The following is a 12,974-nucleotide window of genomic DNA, read 5'->3' as shown; positions in this document are numbered from 1 at the left end:
TTGGTCTCGAAAACAAGTCTATTGGAAACAACAGTCATGTGGGGGTATATCGTGGAAAAATGAACGGACGGGCTCTAACCCAGCCAGGTATTCTCTTCAACAGAGGAGAACCCAGGCACAAAATTCATAAGAAAGACACATGACTCAAAAATGAGATAGACGAAGGAAAGGCATGATCGGGTGCGAGAGCAGTAGTCGCCCGGATCGTGAAGTCGTAAGAGTCATAAAAACAGCAAGAGAGACATTAGTCGTAATGGGCGGACTGTAACCCGAATGGTGGAAAAGTCGCTGGTAGTCTATGGTCATTATCGTAGGCGGTTGCTCGGAAGCAGGACAAAAAAGGAAAATGTCGAAGCGATGGTGAAACTTTCAAGGGCGGGAGACGAGATCCTGGAAGAAGCGGAAGAAGTTGCGCTTTTTCAGAGGATTGGGGCGACACATGCCGGCGATGCCGGATGCCGGTGCAACGGTCATCGGGCCGACGATGTCCTCGTCTCCCATTTCGGGGAACTTGGCGCTGTCGTGAAGGCCTGGGATACAGACCTGCTCGCGAGGACGGAGATGGGATTGAGTCAGGGTGAGAGCTACGCCGTCCGCCGCGCCTAGTTGGCTGAGCAGGGACTCGTGCTGGCCTCTCCACTGGTTGTTGATGCACTGCCATTTCTCCCCGGTGAGCTTGTAGATGTTGGAGGTGACGCCGTAGTGTTCACCGGTGCGCACGAGGTGCTTGGCAAAATTGCAGCGTGCAATATCCCAGTCCGCACGCAGTTGGCGGAGATGGTTAACATCGCAGGCCACGGGTTGGTAGGGCTCGGGCTGAATGGTGAAGTTCGCGTGCCCCAGCTTGTTGGCCCATTCGTCGTTGGGATCTGACAGCACGAAGGGGGCGCAATCACCCGATATCGTGCGGGAAGTACTGGCACGAGGGCGAGAGATGGAGGCGACGGATGGCTTGGAGGAGAGTGGTGGCGAGGGCATGCCAGCGAAACCGGGGGCAGAAGTCATACAGTACTGACCCGACTGGCTCGTGTCTGCGACGGAGGGAGACTGCAGCGGAGATTGCACCCGCGATGCAACCGCGCTAGTCGGATCATCACCCAGAAGAGGAGGGAGAAGAGGAGTGGTGGCTAGCAGGGCGTCATTGTCATCCTGGCTTAGACTATTCGCTCGAGTGATATCGATGGGGCGAACATTAGAGTCGCTCATGCGCTCCTCGAAGATCGTCCGCGCCGGGGACGGAGGAATGCGGGAGTCGACGCGCGAAACACTGACAGGGCTGACCACGGGGCTTGCCAAAGCGGAAGAAGCCGCAGAGTTAGCTCGCGAGCGCAGATCATCCGGAAATCCGTCGCGTTCCGGACTCCCCGAGGCTCGTTTGCGATTCCATCGAGTTGACATGGTTGAGATGTGCGAATTGATGCGCGAGATTCCCTTCATCGACGCGCTATCAGAGCGGCGCTTGGTCGAAGAAAAGTCCACGCAGCTGTCGCTGAGGTCATAGCTATCAGATGGGTCCATAGGGAAACACGATTCATCGGCGCCGTCGAAATGTTCTTTGTTGAGTTAGCCATGCCTCGCGCATTGAGTCATACAGGGAAACAAAACATACGGAAATATTGATCTTCCAACGAGTCGCGAGCGATAGGCTCCTCCTTGACACCGGCCAAATGACTCCTGCTCGGGCTATCCATAGAGTTTCCCAGAGGACCAGACGAAACGAGCGAGGAAACGGAACTTGAAACGCGGTGATGACCCGGAACAGAGAAGAGGGAGATGGCGGGAGAAGGCGGCCCAGAGGTGTGAACAGTTAATGGCATATCGAAAGACTCTCGTTGTGCATCGATGAGGGATAATTTACGCATTGCGCGGGCGATGCCGTCGGGCGTCGCAAGGATCGTTGGGAGGAAGAGTTGCAGCTAAGCATTGGAGGGAATGAGGAACGGGTGGATCAAGCGCTCAATATGAGGCGCTCAAGGGAAAGAGTCACCCTCTTCGATCGCCCGAAGACGTGGCGGTGTGATTTGGGGGAAAGGAAAGAAAGGACGATGGGGGTCCAATGAAGAATGAAGGAAACAGCGCAGACGTGGGCCAAACACGAGTGCCAGCTGGCTGGGCAGGAAGAACGCGGTGGAATCGGCAAACGGGCCGGTGATAATGCGCCCGCAGGGAGATCCCAGTCACGCAGGGAAGATAGAGGATGGAGGGAGTCGAGAGTGTCGAGAGATGATGTAGGAGAGAGGAGAGAGGAGAGAGGAGACAGGAGAGAGTGTGTGCGTGAGATTCGAGAGCTCGCAGGATGAAAGAACCAAAGGCTAGACCTAGACCACCCACTAGAGCCCCGGAGAACCAGAAAGAGAAGACGCTAAGAAATGACATAAAAGAACAAAGACCAAACCCAATCAGTTCTTCCACACGCGACACTGGAGTTCCTCGGTCGCATTTCCCAACCGAGTAGGTCTCCGCCGCGTTCCGGTGGTCGACAGCCTCGAGCCATGGACCCATTTGTTCCATACCGTTTCTAGTAGCCCGGCCGCCTTCTACGGTGTTCTTCGATGGTTCGTAGTGTTCCCCGGTTAGAACTGGACGATAGAATTGTAGGACGTATCAACCCCAACGGCTACACAGATGCAGTACATCCCGCCGTGTAACCCGATTCTAAAATGACCACCAGGTCTCTTTTTTGCCCACTCGCTTAGTGAGGGTTTGCCAGGATTTCAGACCTGTGTGAGATCGGCAGCATCTAGACTTCGCCGGTGGAGTCCCGCCGGACCGTTATGATGACATTCTGACCGGGCCCTTTTTTTTTGGAGCTCTCTGCCCGCATCGTCATTCAGCCTGTTTCCACCTGCCCTCTCTACTAAACGTACCCTCCCGATATCCGCCATGGCTGACCCGGGTCGCACGGCGTCGAGCAACGGGCAGTAAGAACCTTAGTGTGAAGTCGCTCGGTCGCACAGCCTGCCCCGACTCTCACAGGTCGGACCTGTACGCCCAGGTCCAGGTCCAGGTCCAGGCCTGTGTCTCACCCCTCCTTCGCCCCCGCCGTAGAAAATCAGCTGTGAAAAAAAACGTCAGATCCACATGGAAGATCGGGGACCTCGGGAAACATCAATCGTCCAATACTGATTGATTATGGATTGGAACGGAAAAAAATCGGTTGGAAGCGAAGGGGCAAGGGCCATGGGTTTCTGCGCCTCTGCCACTCGCGTTCCGGTGGTTCTGCTTACCTTTCGGGTATCGCTCGGCTGCTGTCACGGTACATGATATATTTGCCTACGCAACACTGTGGACTGGCCAATTTTTTTTCCCCTTCTTTCTTCCGTATTTACTTCTTTTTTTATCGGATCTTCCACCTATGGCATCGTAAAACCCTGCCGATCCGGCTACAGAGGTTCATCGCTTCCGAGGCCAATCAACGACCGTGTGCATCCGACGATCGGCTAAGAAAAAAAAATCGATTAAAAACGTAATCGGATAGTGGGCCGAAACAGGCCCGACGCCAAATTGCTTATATTCGTCGCCAAGGTGGTTCCTATCTATGAGAATTGCTATTGCTGGTAATCTATTTTCCACAGTGGTAACGTAACTCTATAGACTGGTGTTCATGTTAAGGATCAATGCGTAGTTTCGGTACCTTGCATTCTCCAACCACGGAAGTCTTCTGCCATATTAAATCTGCGGCTTACGCTTATCAGTGCGTTTCACGTGCCCTTCTATCCTTCCATGGTTAATTGCCATTCTAAGTGGCTTTGGCGCTAATTCCACCGTCGGCACTACTATCCCTTCATGTAAACGCCCAACGTTGTAAACGACAAAAGTACCTTGGAAAGGTACCACGCCCGTCCGTCCAGCAGAAGCATGTGGTTCCCAGTATTCCTGTCGGAGCATGCGTAGGTACACGCAGGGTATTCCTTGGTACAACCGTCGAATGGGCTAGGTATATCCATGTCCCGCGGCTACCACGCCTTTTCTGGCTACATCTTCCCACGGTTCCTATGCGATCCCCTCGAACCCCGCTTTTAGATCTTCTCTTCGAGGCCGCGGTTTAGTTGGGCTCATGATGATTGAGTATCATGTGCTGGTCTTTGGCTGTAACAGATTCCTCCTGAGTTCTGGAGGCCATGCGTGAATTCCAGTAAGAGTTAATTTCAAGACCGGAAACATGCAAGGCAGGCAGCTCCCCGCATCCTATGTCAATATGAATTATACGTACATGAATAGTTCCTGGTCGGTGAGTTATTGCAGCTCGTTTTCCTTTATTTTCTACAAAATAGAGAATGCTTGGTTTTGTAGGTCGCCGTGTAACCCAGCAGGCGGACCATATGGATGATGGAATGTCTTAAATCATACTACATTCAAATTATATTTCCACTGGATTGTTATACAAGTTTGGATTGCAAGTTATTCAGCTTCTAGATTTGGCTCATGAGGTCTTAGCTTCTCGAAACTCGCAAGGAGACTTGTTATTTTGGCGGTGGATGGTCAAGAGATAGATAGACGGTTGTAGCTTTTTGACGAACTCTTGATTGAATGTAAGGAATGGATAAAAATCTATGAGGACGACAACAACAACAGGGAAACCACCATTCAAGAAGTGTATAGCTTCTTCTCGTGGGTGTGTAAGCCATGGACGTTACCCTCAGCCATGGCACTGGCACTTGTTTTCTCAAATCGAACTTGACCACGGTTTACACCATCACGCAAGGCGTCAAGACTCTTGACGCCAATATCCTGGAGAGAATGTTGCACACCGGCCACAAGATAAGGGACGAACTGAGTGACGGAGCCGCGATCAATTACCGAGCCCGCAACACCCTGCGCAACCTTGACCTTATCATTCTCAGAGAAGTAACGCGCAGTGCCAGCGTTGTCGCCAGCCTTGCCTTTGCCCTCCATAACCGCGATACTTCCCATACCACGGTAGGCTTTGGCCAGCTGTCCTTCGCTACTCACGAAATACTCTCCAGGAGATTCCGTGGTACCGGCAAGCAAGCCTCCCATCATCACTGTCGAGGCGCCAAGCGCGAGTCCCTTGACGATGTGACCTAGGTTCGAGACTCCGCCATCCGCAATGCAAGGAACGCCAAAGCGCGCGGCAAAGGAAGAGACACTGCGCACGGCTGCAGCCTGGGGACGACCAACGGCCATGATTTCCTGCGTAATGCACGCGCTCCCACTGCCCATACCGATTCTCAGCCCGTCTGCACCAGCAGCAATCAACGCTGCGGCTTGCTCCCGGGTGACGATGTTGCCAGCGATTACATCAAGCTGAGGGAATTCCCGCTTGATGTATTTGATCATCGCAATCTGATATATACTATGCCCCTGGCTACTGTCGACGACGACAATATCTAGTCCCGCGTCGACTAGCTTCTGGAGTCGGATCTTATCCGCGTCGTGGGTGCTCACAGCTGCCGCGCAGAGCAACTGCTTAGACTGAACCTTAGATGCCAGAGGATAGTGAATGTCCTTTGTCAGATCACTCCGAGAAAGCAACGAAATCAGGGACCCGTCTTCGTCCACGATCGGCAATTTTCCTTTCTTCGAACTCCGGAGAACATCGTTAGCCTCGGCGAGAGTGGTGCCTGCTGGAGCGGTAACAAGCTCCGTCGACATAACAGCCGTGACTAGGTCATTAGGCTGGTTATGGAACTGGATATCTCTGCTAGAGACAATGCCGAGCAGCTTGGAATGGAGAGTTCCATTTTCTATAAGGTAAGAATCACCGAACAGAAAAGAAGCAGGATCTAGACTAACCAGTCACAGGAAAGCCGCCAAATCCCCATTTAGCCTTCAGCTGCTTTGCATCTCCAACGGTCGCCTTCGGAGACAGAACCACGGGGTCCAGGATGAAGCCGTTTTCGTACCGCTTCACCTTCCTCACCATCTCGGCCTGTTCATCGGGCGAACAGTTGTTATGGATAACTCCCAGACCTCCTAGAAGAGCCATATGGATGGCCATATTGTGTTCGGTCACGGTGTCCATAGGTGAAGACAGGAGAGGAGCCTTAATGGTAAGCCGCCTGGATACCCTGGATTCCAAGGTAACGTCCGATGCCGGGAAAGCTGCCCGTGAGATTAGAACGATGGACAGGAGGAAGTCATTGTAAGTCAGTGCCCCGTGCTTGTCCGAGTCAAGCAGAGCGTCAACGTGAAGGCCATCTCGGGGAGAGTACTCTTCGAGAACGTCGAGAGCCTTGGTATAATCCTGAATTTCAACCATTTTGCTCACGAGTAAATTGCGAGACTAAGGGGAATGGGAATTGGGTAACTCTCAGACGGTAGAGAGGGGGAAAGGATCCCGATTGTTACTTTCTAGGGCGCAGAGCATAATATAGGGAATCTATACCGCCTGATTGCTATTTTCATTTCAGCCCCCAACCTACGCAGCCTTGTTTAGTTTCAGATATGAAAATTCTTCCCTGTCTATGTAGTACTCAGCGGATGAGTTGGCCATCCTTGCCCGCCGTGGGGAACCGGGTAGGTGTTATTGATGATCGTTCACTTTAAAGCAGATTCTTACTGGCGCTACTAAATTTTGTCTTTATTAGAAAGGTTGCACTAGTTAGCGGGATAATCGCGTCTTTATCAGAATATTAATATAGGGAATTGATACTACCAACACGCCCCTCCCTCACCCTCCTTCCACCACCCCCGACTGATTTTTTGGGCATCTCTACCTAAATAGAATTAGCTTCTGTCCTGTATGGAGCTTTCCGCAAAATCGATGTGCAAACCGGAGAAACAGTCGTTACTGCCTCTGCCACGGGGGTCTTTAGTGGTGATGCTATTGTCATCGCCCAAGCTCTCGGCGCCAGGGTCATTGCCGGAGGCCGCAATATGCAAAGCCTGGAGAATCTCAGGAAGCGTTTCCGGGTATTCAGACTGTACAGCTCAAGAACAATGAGGCTGAGGATATTTCAGCCTTGCAAGCTTTCGGTTCCATTGATGCTGTTATTGATGTCGCTCCACCTGGTGCCACTGGGGTCTCCTATTGAAGACTTGAAGAACACGTTGGAAGCGGCCAGGAACTGCGCAGCTGGAAGACTTGTTATTGTAAACCCTTAGTTTCACACGAAGGACCACGCAGATACTATGTACTCCTAAGGGTCACCCGCGGGTGAGTGCCAGTTCTATCTCTATTATACGCAGTCTACCTTTATTACCGAAATAGAGACAACGAGGGATTCGACGGGGAAATTAACAGCGAGAAAGATGCATAAAGCCGAGCTTTGACCTCTATGGCTCGAAGAGATTGACGTTTATCGGTATTCGGGGCATCTATCTTGCCGTAGTTATGGAGATCAGGTTAGCAGTACCGGAATCGGCTCAATCCCGTTGAGTCCGAGGGCGAACCTCGCCTCCGGAATGTACGAGAGCACGACGTACATAAATTCTTCACGGTTCCATAATATGAGCCTTTTGAAAACGTTGAATTAACAACGTATTGATTGGAAATGGTTTCCCTAGCTCAAGTCCAGTCGTCCAATGCCCAAATCGCCACTGCGCTTCCATCCGGTCTCGTCGCGGTCTTCGTCGGCGCGACCAATGGCATTGGCGAGTACTCGCTAAAAGAATTTGCTCGTTGCGCGAAGCATCCTCGCGTGTATTTTGTCGGTCGCTCACAGGAAGCAGGCGACCGCATCTCGAAAGAATGTCGCGATTTAAGCCCCGGAGGCGAATTCAACTTTATCAAAGCAGATGTTAGCCTGTTGGAATCCGTTGACGAGGTCTGTCGCGAGATTAAACGCAAAGAGAAGGCTATCAATATTCTCTTTTTGACTTGTGGCTCAGCCCTTACTCACGTTGGTCAGTGCCTCGCCCACCTGCTCTGGGCCTTGATACTAATATATTACGTAGACACATCCGAAGGTCTTCACATCTTCATGGCGTTGGCATACTATGCCCGCGCCCGATTCATTGTCAACCTCCTCCCGCTCATTCGACAGGCCCCAAGTCTTCGGCGAGTCGTCACGGTGCTGGCAGCAGGACACGAAGGCCAGATCTTCAAAGATGACTTCCAATCTCGCAATATCCCATTCCGCAGTGTGCGCGGACACAACGTCTCCATGACAGATATGATGCTTGAGCAACTCGCCAGAACTGCCCCTGAAGTCAGCTTCGTGCACGATTACCCAGGTCCCGTGAAGTCGGGCTTTGGAAGAGAAACGAACAGTATTCTGATGCGCGTCGCGATCACGATTTTCAAAATCATCGGACCTTTGGTTTATATTCCTACCAAGGAGTCTGGAGAGAGGCACTTGTTCTTTGCGACTAGTGCGCGTTACCCGCCACTGGGCGTGGAAAGTGCGAAAGCCGGCGTGCCTGTGCCCAGCGGTGTTCCTGTGGCTGTTGGGACGAACGGGAAAGAAGGGAGTGGCGTGTATGCCATTAATTGGGACGGAGAGAGCGCAGGATCGAAGTCACTGGGTGTGCTAACGAAGATGCGTGATGAGGATATGGTGAATCAGGTGTGGGAGCACACGGTGTCTGAGTTCAAGCGAGTCACTGGATCAGAGAGCCTCAATGACGAGGAGTAATGGTCAGACCGAGAAAGTTCCCAAGAAAGTGGCTGTGAATGATATGTCGACGTTCATGGTTCGGGTGGAAATAATGATTCAGAGCACATTCAAACCGTAAATCTCTATATTAAAAAATAAACAATCTAGTCAACAAAAGCAAAAGTCCATATACAGATCAAATCAAGGAAACACATTTCCTTCCAAGCTTTTACATGTCCCTCAGCAATCGCGGGAGTCACGAAGCCTAGGGCAGCCATAGACTTCGAATGTTCCTTATGTTACGATCGCTGGAACAGCAAACTAGTTAAGGGGCTGTTTAAACAACGATGGGTCACCGGGAGCTAACCGATTCCAGCAGTTGTACGTTAGATCCAAAAGTCACTTGCGACGCCTGTTATGTTAATCTTGCTCGTGCCACTCATTGAGCTGCTCAAGACGGCGGGGTGGCTATCATCCTGTGCAAGTGTTACCATCACCAATACATATTACACACCAAAGTCACCGATAAACACGGAAAGGCAATTAGATCTAGCAAGTCTTATTGATGTCTCAAATATCCTCAACTACCTAGAACACAATCTCACACATCAGGGTTAACAGCAGGCATCAGCGCACCCTCAGGAGGGCTATTCTTCTTCTTGAACTCATCAGCCATCTGCTCAAAGGTCACCCACTCGACGCCCTCGTGTTTGTTTATGTGCTCGATAATCCTACATCGCATTAGCACATGTTTCCCCATTCCAGTTCCACCGTCTCACCTCTCATGCATAAGTAACACATGCGGACGGCCAGAGACATCCGGATGAATCGTCATAGGAAAAACGAACTCATCATACTCCCTGTAGAAGTAATCGAAATGATCCTGCCCCCGTATCAGCACACCACCACACCTTCCCCAAACCCAAGTAACACGGGACTCACCTTCCAAATATCCTCAACATCCCTCGGATTCACCCACCCGTGGCTATTAGCCGAACCCTTGATAAACATCATCGGCGGCAAATCATCAATATACCAACTCCCCGGAATCTCCACCAACCCCGTATCCTGCCCCCTCACGAGCGGCTTCATCCACGTCTCTGCCTTCTCCTTGTAATTGATCTTCGTCCACGAATCACCAGTGCGCAACCAGTACATCTGACAATCATGATGCGACATCGAATGATCATACTCAATCCCGTAAGCGAGGAGAAGCTCGACCATCTCGGCGCTCGCCTCCCACCAAGGCGCGACGATACCGCGTGGCGGCTTGCCGGTGAAATCCTTGAGGAGGTGATATGTTTTATCGAGGATGTCGTGCTGCTGTTCTTTTGACATTGCAGCGGGGTTTTCGTGACTGTAGCCGTGGAGTCCGATTTCGTGGCCGGCGTCCCGGACTTGGGCGCATTCTTCGGGGAAGGTTTCTAGGGAGTGGCCGGGGATGAACCATGTTGCTTTGATATTGTGTTTTGAGAAGAGGTTTAGGAGGCGGGGGGTGCCGATGTGGCCGGCCCAGAGGCCTGGTTCAGGTAAATATTTGGTTTTGCGTTCTAGGGGAGGGCATTTACCTCGACTTATGTCGCTGACGCTGTCTTCGCCGCCGTAGGAGCCTAGCCAGCCGGCGACTGAATCGATGTCGACGCCGTAGCCTACTAGAACTCGTTTCTTGCCCATTGCTGTTTGAGGTGTGATGGGATGGACGAGGAATATAAACAGTACAATTGGAGAGGCAATCGATAGGGCAGGAAACGGTTGATTTAAATGAGAACCTAATGAGGGGAATGAGGGGTAGGACTGTAGAGATAGTAGTTATTCGTCGTGTTCTTATCGAGTATCCCCCATCATTGCAGCTCTTGAGTCAAGGGTGGGGGTTAAGAAGGCGTGGGCCGCTTTAGCTCAGGAACGTCAAACGCAGTGCTAGATGGGGGCGATGTCGACGTGGGACTGCCAGAATTTGAAGTCAACTCAAGAGGCTCAAGAAATATGGTTCTGGAAGAATTTGCGGTAGAGATGTGCTGAGGGAACAATGTTCAGTGGATGTTCATGTCTTTGTGGATATTGGGATCTATAGATGCTTGGAGCGGATATGTAGTGAAGAAACCATCAAGTTCATCGGTAGTTCATGCCTCCAGTAAAATGCATCAGCGGGGAGTTGGCTTAAAGATGCATCACCCACACTAAGACCTGAAAAGCATTCGCATTGAGACGAACATTGAAATGGCACATTGGAATAATGATGCAGTATTCAAAAACTTGGTTTCGGATACAGGTTTATGCGGCAAATCTTGATCATGAGACTCGAAGCCATTGTCGTTGGGTTCTTATTTTCAGTCAATTGACCTTGAGAACATGCCGTAGACAGCCGGACACTGAAGTTTGGGTTGAGATCTGAAAATTTCAGCATTCTCAAATCCAAAACTGCCCCCAGAGCTTTCGGGCCGCTTCATCGCCCTGAAACTGGAACTTCACGGGGATAATGTCCTCGAAGCCCTCGGCGAGAGTGGGTTCTTGGAAGCGGCGTCCAAAGTCACCGAATGCGATGCCCGGGAGAGATGCTCTCAATTCCGGGTTCTGATCAGGGAGTTAGCTGTATTGCTCAGATAGAATGGGTCTAGATTTGCGACTGCTGACCAATTCCCTGTTTGACGCCCGCACGGCGTTATTATGCCGGCATAATTCGGGAGTAGAGAAGAAATAAACACAGCGAATCGGAACACTCAACTCCTTCGCTAGCGCAATCCAGTATTCTCGAGTCTCAATGTTTGCATTGGTGTTATCTGTGATGAGTCAGTCAAGACATCGAGGGATTGGTATTCAACGAACGTGGACGATTGTGACTCACCGACTGCTACAGACTTCTTCGCCTCGAGGTGTTCCCGGGCGACCTTTAAGCATTTTGGGCGCTGTGACAAGTCAACAGGGTGGGTTTATTATGAATAAAGTGGCACCCACGGTTTTTAAGATATCTTGATTGACACGTTCATATCCCAGTGGCTCCAAGTTATTCCAGTAGTAGGTCGACTTTCCAGACCCTGGGCTACCGCAAAATATGACAAGCTCCAGGGGATGTTTGCGAGCAAATTTGACAGCTGTGTTACGTGTCAGTATTCGGTCAGGGTCGCACTGCCGTTCATATATGAGTCACGTACAGGTTTCCTTCACATTCGTCTCAATGTAGGATTTTGGATTGAAAACGCCGTTCAACTGACCCGAGGGCTGACCCGAGGGCTGACCGAGGAAGAACTCTTCCGGCGTGCTGAACTTCAAATCGGCGTTGGAGGCAAATCCGCTGCGAAGGATGTCAGATATGATACCAAGTAGAATCAATAATCAATAGAATCTTACAGATCTGCAGCAGAATGGTCGCCTGGCCGCCCAGCAGCATCACCAACAAAGAAGGATTCCTTCATATCCACCCCGGCCACATCAAGATCGTAATCGTCTTGGAACTCTTTCCACATTCCTAAACGAGGTTTTCGATACTCGGCATTAGTCGTCGCCGCGTATACGCTGATCGGAACTTGTAGTTCCGTCATCATAGCTGTCAACTTTTCTTTAAATATGGCGAGGCTCTTCGAGTCCCCACTGCCGGCTTTTATCTCTTTTTGAATGCTGATCTTCTTCTGGTTGGAAAAGACAACCACTTGGAAACTGAGGCAATCCGTTAGAATCTCCGTACATCTCAACTCGAACCCGTGGAGCATACCCATCGGAGCTGAGCTCTCGTAACCGGCCTGGAACTATCGAGTCCCACCATTGCCAATCCGTCGCTGATCGGGGAAATGTGTTGCCGGATTTGGTCTTGATCAAGGTTGAATCCTGAAGCCACCACGAGAGGTTAGCAATGTTGTTGCACATTCCAAGCCAAGATGCGGCTGCGCTCATCAAAACAACTCACCAGATCGAATGCAGCGACCTTTCTATCCTTTTCAGACAGGGTTTGGGTGTGGTTCTCCGGTGTGAACTTCCCAATGACCAGGCTTGTTCCCAGGATTCGCCATTTGATCGGCTCCGACTTTTTTTGTGAGGTGGGAATGAAGAAATTAGCGGCTGCCTTCTCTGGTAGTGGAAAATTAGTTAGCATTGAACTCATTGGATCCTTTTCGGGGCACTCACTGTTCATCGTCGACTCGACCTTCCGCCGAAGCGGAGGCGGGGAGATGACCCGAGTGGGGGAGGCTGTGCGCTTGATCCCCCCCCTCAGACATTTTGAGGGCTCGATTGAGAGGAGACGTTTTGACGTTAGGTCAGATCGAGGTTCAGAGGGAGTAGTGACTGCGTTGTGGGTGGAAGATGGAAGGAAGCAGCTAGATGGAGCTTCCGAGAGGAGCTGACGCGCCGAAACGCGCGAAGGTTCACGAAGTCACATGGACAACCACCCAAAAAAGGTAAAATTGCAGTGACAATCACCAACGAAAGAAGCATAGAATTAAAATGGTTACAGTCTCAAGAAAAGCCCGAAAATTATTTGTT

General features: G+C 51.0%; 5 protein-coding genes across 5 annotated transcripts; 1 reads left to right on the top strand and 4 right to left on the bottom strand.

Moving 5' to 3' along the window:
* Positions 1-369: 369 nt before the first annotated feature.
* Positions 370-1,862, bottom strand: N7498_008528 (uncharacterized protein; the record flags this gene model as incomplete). Its single annotated transcript, XM_058455590.1, has 2 exons — positions 370-1,553; positions 1,610-1,862. 2 exons carry the CDS (start codon positions 1,860-1,862, stop codon positions 370-372), a joined length of 1,437 nt encoding a protein of 478 aa, XP_058305578.1.
* A 2,725-nt stretch (positions 1,863-4,587) lies between these two features.
* N7498_008527 (uncharacterized protein) lies at positions 4,588-6,223 on the bottom strand (the record flags this gene model as incomplete). Its single annotated transcript, XM_058455589.1, has 2 exons — positions 4,588-5,708; positions 5,758-6,223. The coding sequence occupies 2 exons, from the start codon at positions 6,221-6,223 to the stop codon at positions 4,588-4,590; spliced, it is 1,587 nt and encodes a 528-aa protein (XP_058305577.1).
* A 1,234-nt stretch (positions 6,224-7,457) lies between these two features.
* N7498_008526 (Short-chain dehydrogenase/reductase SDR) lies at positions 7,458-8,540 on the top strand (the record flags this gene model as incomplete). The annotated part of the gene is made up of 2 exons (XM_058455588.1): positions 7,458-7,809; positions 7,861-8,540. The coding sequence occupies 2 exons, from the start codon at positions 7,458-7,460 to the stop codon at positions 8,538-8,540; spliced, it is 1,032 nt and encodes a 343-aa protein (XP_058305576.1).
* Positions 8,541-9,102: 562 nt separating this feature from the next.
* On the bottom strand, positions 9,103-10,175 carry N7498_008525 (polysaccharide deacetylase family protein; the record flags this gene model as incomplete). Its single annotated transcript, XM_058455587.1, has 3 exons — positions 9,103-9,232; positions 9,281-9,384; positions 9,444-10,175. 3 exons carry the CDS (start codon positions 10,173-10,175, stop codon positions 9,103-9,105), a joined length of 966 nt encoding a protein of 321 aa, XP_058305575.1.
* A 732-nt stretch (positions 10,176-10,907) lies between these two features.
* N7498_008524 (putative DNA 3'-phosphatase Tpp1) lies at positions 10,908-12,624 on the bottom strand (the record flags this gene model as incomplete). Its single annotated transcript, XM_058455586.1, has 9 exons — positions 10,908-11,072; positions 11,133-11,278; positions 11,344-11,404; positions 11,454-11,590; positions 11,651-11,790; positions 11,847-12,152; positions 12,208-12,320; positions 12,400-12,560; positions 12,618-12,624. The coding sequence occupies 9 exons, from the start codon at positions 12,622-12,624 to the stop codon at positions 10,908-10,910; spliced, it is 1,236 nt and encodes a 411-aa protein (XP_058305574.1).
* Positions 12,625-12,974: the final 350 nt, after the last annotated feature.

The sequence above is a fragment of the Penicillium cinerascens genome (assembly GCF_028974065.1).
Source record: "Penicillium cinerascens strain IBT 15544 chromosome Unknown scaffold_4_segment0_segment0, whole genome shotgun sequence".
NCBI classification, from domain to species: domain Eukaryota; kingdom Fungi; phylum Ascomycota; class Eurotiomycetes; order Eurotiales; family Aspergillaceae; genus Penicillium; species Penicillium cinerascens.
The sequence above is the reverse complement of the archived record's forward strand: the minus strand, read 5'-3'. Positions and strand labels throughout refer to the sequence as shown.